Source organism: Eumetopias jubatus, unplaced genomic scaffold, assembly GCF_037043125.1.
Source record: "Eumetopias jubatus isolate StellerSeaLion01/CBP00866 unplaced genomic scaffold, mEumJub1_p1.0 scaffold_16, whole genome shotgun sequence".
NCBI classification, from domain to species: domain Eukaryota; kingdom Metazoa; phylum Chordata; class Mammalia; order Carnivora; family Otariidae; genus Eumetopias; species Eumetopias jubatus.
In genome coordinates, this window is record NW_028274822.1 from 66,487,338 (window position 1) to 66,496,087 (window position 8,750).

The 8,750-nt window shown below is 48.8% G+C and overlaps 1 protein-coding gene across 1 annotated transcript; it reads left to right on the forward strand.

The window, feature by feature from the left end:
- Nucleotides 1-3,610: 3,610 nt before the first annotated feature.
- LOC114201963 (tubulin alpha-3 chain) lies at nt 3,611-7,843 on the forward strand. Its single transcript, XM_028094942.2, has 4 exons — nt 3,611-3,808; nt 4,688-4,836; nt 5,156-5,836; nt 7,547-7,843. Exons 1-4 carry the CDS (start codon nt 3,688-3,690, stop codon nt 7,841-7,843), a joined length of 1,248 nt encoding a protein of 415 aa, XP_027950743.1. The 5' UTR covers nt 3,611-3,687.
- The last annotated feature ends 907 nt before the right edge of the window (nt 7,844-8,750 follow it).

Here is an 8,750-nt window from a genome sequence, read left to right on the forward strand (position 1 = left end):
ATGGGGCAAGACTGCGACGGACGCCGGGACCAGGGTTCCGTGGGGGGCAGGCATCAGCTGGAAGAGGGGGCCGGGGTGGGCACGGGAGGCCCGGGGCTGCGGGGACGAGCAGATGGTCGTCCTCTCGCTTTTCCTCTGGGTGTGTGGCGACCTGCATCGTGGGAGTGGCTGAGGTGAAGGGGGTGGGGGGTTGGCAGGTGCAGGCGGCTCCTCAGAAATTGTGCCTTTAACGAACCAGGCTGGCAACTGGGTTGTTGGGTGGCCTCGACTCAGTCTCTGAGAAGACCAGCCACAGTGTTGGGTTCCTGAAGACGAGGGTGGTTCTCAAACTTCCGGGTCCCAGGACATCCCTACAGTATTACAAATTATCCAGGACTCCAAGAAGCTTTTGTTTATGTGGGTTACATCTATAGGCATTTGTCATGTTAGAAATTTAAAACGAGAAACTTTAAAAAAATATTTGTTCACTTTAAGGCAACACGTGTTAATATAAATAACAAATATCCAAGTCAGAATAGCCATAGTTTGTCAACTCTTTGTAGGAAAATAACATGCCATGACAAAAGCAGCTAGTTCAGTTGGCAACTCAAAACACAAGTGCCGTTTCTCGAGACAGCTGTATTTTAGCAGGTACACAAGTACTTTATGAATATTTTCCATTTTGTCACAGTTCTTGAGGGTGGAGATTTTATTCTTTTTAAGATATATTTATTTATTTTTAGAGAGAGACGACATGTGAGCGAGTTGGGGGTGGGGGAGAGGGAGAGAGCAAATCCTCAAGCAGACTCCCCGATGAACGCAGGACTTGATCCCAGGACCCTGAGATCATGACCTGAGTTGGAATCAAAGAGTCAGATGCTTGGGGGGCACCTGGGTGGCTCAGTCGTTAAGCGTCTGCCTTCGGCTCAGCTCATGGTCCCAGGGTCCTGGGATCGAGCCCTGCATCAGGCTCCCTGCTCCTCGGGAAGCCTGCTTCTCCCTCTCCCACTCCCCCGCTTGTGTTCCCTCTCTCTCGCTGTGTCTCTGTCAAATAAAATCTTTAAAGAAGAGAGAGAGACGCTTGGGACACCTGGGTGGCTCAGTCGGTTAAGCGGCTGCCTTTGGCTCAGGTCATGATCCCAGGGTTCAGGGGTGGAGTCCCACATTGGGCTCCTTGCTCAGTGGGGAGCCCGCTTCTCCCTCTGCCAGCTCTGCCTGCCACTCCTTCTGCTTGTATGCTTTTTCTCTCTCTGACAAATAAAATCTTTTAAAACAAATTTTAAAAAATTTAAAAATCTGCTTTAAAAAAAAAAGTCAGTCGATTAACTGACTCAGCCACCCAGGCTCCCCGAGGTTGGAGATTTTATAAAATCAGTAATCCTTTTTGCTTCATTATGAACATTCTTAAATGAAATTGACCTTTTTTTTTCTTTTGTCTTTTTACTGTGAGTGCATAAATGTGGAGAATCTAATGAACACTGGTACAGTTTGGTGCCACTACCTTGATTTGTGCTCAAGCACCCCAGTTTTACCCATCTAATTATTCACCATCGATGCAATTGTGAACATGGTGAGAAGGACTGGTCACCTCAGCAGTCCTGACTGAAATTGCTTTAATTTCCGTGTATCCTGAACAGGTGTATGGATCTCTAGTGGCCTGGGAACTCCAGATAACTTTGAGAACTGTTGCTGGGTAGGGGATCAATAGAAACAATAGATCGTTGACAGGAAGCATAGCTTTATTGTAAAAGAATGAGGAGAGCAGAAAGTCTGCACATTTGCTGGCTGGAAGTTGAAGCTTCTGGGTAAGTAGGGAACAAGGTTATCTGCCACAAATATGAAGAGAGCAGTTGGACTGGAGCTTGAAAAGAACAGAGGAAGTTTCAAATAATTTTTCAGAGAGGAGATAAAGCTGACTAAAGAAATGTAAGATTTTAATGACCCAGGTGAGGTTGGCAATGAATTTATAATGGCTTTCTGTTGAAAGCTAGGAATGATTTTCCTGACCGCTTTTGATTTGTTTCATTGGTTACATAATCAGATGAAAGTGGCCTTGCAGATCACCTAGCATGTCAGTCCCCATTTTTTTTAAAGATTTTATTTATTTATTTGTCAGAGAGAGTGTGAGCAGCAGCAGAGGGAGAGGGAGAGAAGCGATGTGGGACTCCATCCCAGCACCCTGGGATCATGACCTGAGCCGAAGGCAGCCACTTAACTGACTGAGCCACGCAGGCATCCCACGTCAGTCCCCATTTTGTAAAAGAAGAAATTGAGGGATTTGCTCAGGGTACAGAGCTTGCAGTGATCAGAGTGGGACTGAGTGAGTAGAAAACCAAATCAGGCATTCTGTGAAGTACAGGCTGCTTGGATTTAAGTAAGCCAAACTGAACAATACGGATTTGCAAATGGTGTGATTGGGTGGATTCCAAGACTTCCCAGAGTGTTGACATCATTCTCTGAAGGAGTGAGTTCCTTGTCATCGGAGAAGTTCTTTCTGGAACTGAATGCTTCCTTCTGGGGTAGATTCTTGGGGGATTGCAGCATAGTGTGAATCTCTGTGCCCTTAATTTGAGACGATGCTTGTGTAATAGAAAACAGGACTTCAGGTTCTTGGTGTGTTATATACATTAGGATTTAGGGTAGATGGGACATCTTGAATTTTCTTTGATTTCCTCTATGTATTTGTAAGGATAATGTGTCTAAAATAGAACAAATGATTAATGACTGCAGTTAGGTTCCTGGCAGGAAAGGTATGATGCAAAATATGTACTTTGAGGGAAATCTTTAAAAAGGTACTATCTATAAAGCTATGGGCAGGGTCTAAGGAAACCACCAAAGGACAGAGCAGTGTTGTAACATTTGTGATGTCTGGTAGCCTTTAACTCCTAGCTTTGAAGGTGAAGTGAGGGAGTAGTTACTAGAAGTTGAGAAGGTAGCTTTATGAAGAGCACTGACTGCTGAAAGTTTGTGGCCTTGTCTTTACACTCAAGGAACCCATGGCAGTATGGCAGGGGGTAGCAGGGAGTGAGCACGCTGACCACATTGTCCTCCAACCTCCCAGTCTCCTGCTGATGCCTGCCATTGGCTAAAGCAACCAGAAGCCAGGGGCAAGGAAGCCCTTTTAATGCAGTCCACATGGGTCAGCCTCCACGAACACAAACATAGACGGAGAAAAATAGAGGGTAGATGTAGATGGGTAGATAGAAGACACACATACAGTGACACCTGAGCTGTGGTGCACTGTGTCCTAGTACAGTTTTCCTTCCCTGAGTCTATATTACCTATTACCCTGTTATTGGACAGGACACCATCAAAAACTAGTATTTAGAGAATAACTATGACTAGCCATAATGCGAAGTTTACTATTGACAGTACATGTATAGTAGCAAATACTTTTGTATAGGGGCTAAGTCTGGCACTTATAGCTAGGGTGGTTTAGAGCACCTCAGTTTTCACAGTGACAAAAGAGTCACATAAGGCTTCTGGGAAAGACTTGTAAAAGCTTTAGACACTGAAATATACCTATATATGTTATGTTTTGCATGCTATATAGTGTCGATTGCCTTGAAAACAAGGAGGTCTCAATGTTTATGTTCTGGTTCCCAGCGCGAGTGCATCTCTATCCACGTGGGGCAGGCAGGTGTCCAGATCGGCAATGCCTGCTGGGAACTGTACTGCCTTGAACATGGAATTCAGCCTGATGGTCAGATGCCAAGTGACAAAACCATCGGCGGTGGGGATGACTCGTTCAACACGTTCTTCAGCGAGACTGGGGCTGGCAAGCATGTGCCCAGAGCGGTATTTGTGGACCTGGAACCCACCGTGGTCGGTAGGTACTGGGGCACTTGGGTGGCTTTCCTGGGACAGTGGGAGGGCCTCCCTGTGCTCCCTTGACTCCTTCCACAGAAAGGATGGGACGTGCAAGTATATGCCTGTGGCTGTGTTAGGTGAGAAACTACAGGGTTAGTGCTTCAAGTGTCCTTGGCACCGAGGCTCCTAATTTAGGAGAACCTAATGTACAGAAAAGAGGGACTGGTAACAGATTCACTCGTGGCCGCCTCGGACCCAGGCAGGTGGTTGCGTGGACCCCACCTTCAGGGTGCCGGGTCTCGGGTCCCTCCTTAACGCTGCACACATGGAGATGCTGGTGCACAAGAGTCATGACCTGCGTCTTAGACACGGAAGGTAAGTAGAGAACATTCCTTGGGATCCTGCAGCTGAGAAGCCTGAGGTGGTGGCCAGGGAGAGCTGCAAAGAGAGGGCACCGTTCAGGCGCCACCCAGGAGAAGACAGAACGTCAGCCTGAAGCGTGTGAACCGCAGGCCACCTGGGATGCCCTGACGGGACTGCCTGGCAGAGGTCATGCTGACCTGGTGACTGTCTAGTATGTCAGGGCTTTTTAGTCACACTCCTTGTGTGTAGCTACAGATGGGAAGAAATAATCGTGTGTGTGCAGGTGTGAGCTCTTTCCCTTCTTTGGGGACCAGTCAGATTGGACTTTGTACCTCCAGTGGACTTCCCCTGCTAGATCCACAGACCGCAGTTGTGGTCTGCACATCACACAGAGACGTTTCCTGTGAGACACCGATGCTGCCGACCCCCAAGGCACGGCCTGTGCGTGGTAGATGCAGAGGGTCCCCGAATCCCTCCCCCTCGGTGAGTTAACAACAGGCCTTAAAGACCCGCGGCCCACGCGTCCTCTTTGTAGATGAAGTGCGCACGGGGACCTACAGGCAGCTCTTCCACCCAGAGCAGCTGATCACCGGGAAGGAGGACGCAGCCAATAATTACGCCAGAGGCCATTATACCATCGGCAAGGAGATCGTCGACCTGGTCCTGGACCGGATCCGGAAACTGGTAAGGGGGCGCCGAGAGGGCTTCCTGTGGACGCTGCCCTGGACGGGAAGGTGGCGGGCATGGGGACCGGGAGGTCACTTTGGCCAAACCCCAGGCCGGAATCTTGAGTCCACGTCTTCCTTCACGGGTGGCTTCAATGCATCCATCGTCCACCCATCTTCACGTCTGCCTTGCTTTGCTTCTGAGTGTCACGTGTGTGTGCTGCGGCCGATTCGAACGCGTAGTGTCCTGCAGAGGAAAAGAGGAGTGACCGTGGCTCGTTGGAGGTCGGCGGTGTGGCTTCTGCAGGCACTGACCCACAGTCTGTGCTTGCTTTCAGGCGGATCTGTGCACGGGGCTGCAGGGCTTCCTCATCTTCCACAGTTTCGGGGGCGGCACCGGCTCTGGCTTCGCGTCTCTGCTCATGGAGCGGCTGTCGGTGGACTACGGCAAGAAGTCCAAGCTGGAATTTGCCATTTACCCAGCCCCCCAGGTGTCCACGGCCGTGGTGGAGCCCTACAACTCCATCCTGACCACCCACACGACCCTGGAGCATTCCGACTGTGCCTTCATGGTGGACAACGAAGCCATCTACGACATATGTCGGCGCAACCTGGATATCGAGCGGCCCACGTACACCAACCTCAATCGTCTGATCGGGCAGATCGTGTCCTCCATCACGGCCTCCCTGCGATTCGATGGGGCCCTGAACGTGGACTTGACGGAATTCCAGACCAACCTGGTCCCGTACCCCCGCATCCACTTTCCCCTGGCCACGTACGCCCCCGTCATCTCTGCCGAGAAGGCCTACCACGAGCAGCTGTCCGTGGCCGAGATCACCAATGCCTGCTTCGAGCCGGCCAACCAGATGGTCAAGTGTGACCCTCGGCACGGCAAGTACATGGCCTGCTGCATGTTGTACAGGGGGGACGTGGTCCCGAAAGATGTCAACGCGGCCATCGCCACCATCAAGACCAAGCGCACCATCCAGTTTGTGGATTGGTGCCCGACTGGATTTAAGGTAGGACTGGGTAATGTGGTGTGGTTTTACCTGTCAGCAGCAGCAGCCCAACACAGAATGCCCTTTGTGGAGAATACCCCCGTTCCTTGGCAGCCAGCCCCTTGGTTATAAATTAGGGAGCCAGAGTGATAATTTATTCATTGGTGCCTTTTGAACTTCCTTCCTGAGGAATCACACTATATACCTGTGGTGAGAATTTTTTTTTAACAGAACAGGAAATTTTTGGAACGATTTTTGTTCCTTCCTTTGGGTGGTGAATGAGTGTAGGGAAATGTAGTTTGGATTTAGAAATGTAGAAATTTTCAAAGCATTTTAACAATTTATGTGGATATTTGAAATTGGGACATTATTATAAACGTTGTCACGAAAACCCACTTTATTCCACGGACATTTAGAAATTAAACCCAATTTAAATGTCCCATGCAGTGTTTGATTTAAAGAAAAACTTTCATGAATATTTTTGGGAAGAAATGGCAACATATTTATTTCTCATTTGGTAAGCTCAACAATTTTGGCCTGAGTTTGCCTCCAACGTAGTTCATACCAACCTTCCATTCGATACAGTATAGGAAACTTGCTGTCGCTTTGCAGCTTTGTCCAATACTTGAATACTAAACTCTATCAGTGCTTTCCAACTGGGAAAATGGGCTTCTCTCTGCTTTGCTTTTCATGCCATCTCTGTGGGCTCAGAACTCACCGCTTCTGGTGGGCTCGCTGCACTGGGTCCTTAACTAGCACTTTCTACTCTGGGTTCAGGGGTCAGCACGGTTGGCAGACCAGCCACCTACCTAGTTTTGTAAATAAAATGTCATGTGAACACAGCCACACCTGTTAATTGGCGTGTCATTGTGGCTGCTTTTGTGCTACAAAGAGAGAATTAGTAATTGTGACCGAGACCGTGTGGCCTGCCCAGCCTCGGATATGTGCTGTCTTGCCCTTTTATAGACAATGTTTGCTGAGCCCGGTTCTAATTGACCCTATGTATTGCTGCCCAAATCTCTGGTCACATTGTCCCCTGATTTGGAAACTACTCTAGAATGCCTCCCCTTTGGTCCCAGCCCTTGAACATCACCCCCTTTCTTCTACTTAGCACACACATAGGCCATCTCCTGTTGCAGCAGTAGCAACAGTCTTCGGACCTCTGACAGCATTCCTGTCATCCTGTGACGCACACACTGGCTCACTTGATGGGAGACGGGGGTATGATCTCCCCTCGTGATAAAACCATAGTGCTCTGACTCGAGTGGAAGAGGTTTCAGCTACAGAAATGAATCCCCATCTGTGGAAGCCTATGGAGAAAATAATATCTGAAGAATAGAAAGTAGCATCCCTTTCTTCCTTCCTTCTTTTTTTCTTTCTCTTTCTTTTTTTTTCTCTTTCTTCTTCTTTTTCTATTTTTAGGATTAACTTTAAGTGCCATTTATTCCGGTAATATCCCTTTTTAGAAGAAACAGTCCTGTTACCTGAGCACCTCACATGGCTCAGGTGCTGGGACACAGCCCTTCCGGCAGCTTGGGCCCGAGCCAGGCTGGCCGGCTCCAGGGCTTCTTTTTCCCCATTGTCCTTGTCTAGAAACCAGCAGCCTGCTCACCTGACACCTCGCCTGGCATGAAGAAGGCGCCTGCATGTCTTCCGTTTCCATGAAAGCATCCTCCATTTCTGGGTTTGACTGAAGCTTCACAGACTTTTTTTCTTCCCGTTCTCTGGCAGGTGGGCATCAACTACCAGCCCCCCACCGTCGTCCCCGGGGGTGACCTGGCCAAGGTGCAGCGGGCTGTGTGCATGCTGAGCAACACTACCGCCATTGCCGAGGCCTGGGCCCGCCTGGACCATAAGTTTGACCTCATGTACGCAAAGAGGGCCTTTGTGCACTGGTACGTGGGGGAAGGCATGGAGGAAGGGGAGTTCTCTGAGGCCCGGGAGGACCTGGCAGCTCTGGAGAAAGATTATGAAGAGGTGGGTGTGGATTCCGTGGAAGCAGAGGCCGAAGAAGGGGAAGAATACTGAATGGGAGTCATCTGGCAACCATCCCTTTGTATCACCCCCACTATAACATTAGAAGATATGTTTACCTATTAAAGTTTCTGTATTGAACCATCGTGTCCCTTGTGCTGCACCTTGACAGAATTCCCGATCCAGACACCTGCCTTTTCCAAGTGCATTTCCAGGGGGAAAAAACATGTTTCTTCTCGGAAAAAGCCAAGCATGTTTGTCTATGTTTAGTTACCACTTTACCCCTAGAAAGAAGGCTTCAAAAGGCATGGCTGAGGGAATTAGGAAAAATGCTTTGGCTATTCTTAAATTTTTTTATTCTTGATGTTCCTTTGGAAAATGTAATAGTAATCTGGTTTATTTTTCTAAATGTGGAATGGCAACTCACCCAGTCATGTGGGAGGGCCCAGGGAGGCAGCCCCGCCCTAGCGCAAACTCCTTTACTGAAGCTGTTTCTAGGAAGGCCTTTGTTTTGGGTTTTTTTGGTTAAAATTTTTTAACAAATTTTTGTTGGTTTTTTAAGATTTTTATTTATTTATTTGAGAGAGAATATGAGAGACAGTACATAAGGGGAGAGTGGGAAAGGGAGAAGCGGACTCCCGGTGAGCAGGGAGCCGGATACAGGACTCGATCCTGGGACTCCAGGATCATGACCTGAGCTGAAGGCAGTTGCCTAACCAACTGAGCCACTGAGGCGCCCCGGTTTAATTTTTTTTTATTATTTATCTATTTGAGAGAGAGCGAGGGAGTGAGCACGAGTGGGAGGGAGAGGGAGAAGCAGGCTCCCTACTGAGCAGGGAGCCCAAACTGGGGCAACCCAGGACCCTGAGATCATGACCTGAGGCGAAGGCAAACGCTTAACTGAGCCACCCAGGCGCCCCTCTTGGTTTTTTAAAAAGATTTATTCATCTTCATTTTAGAG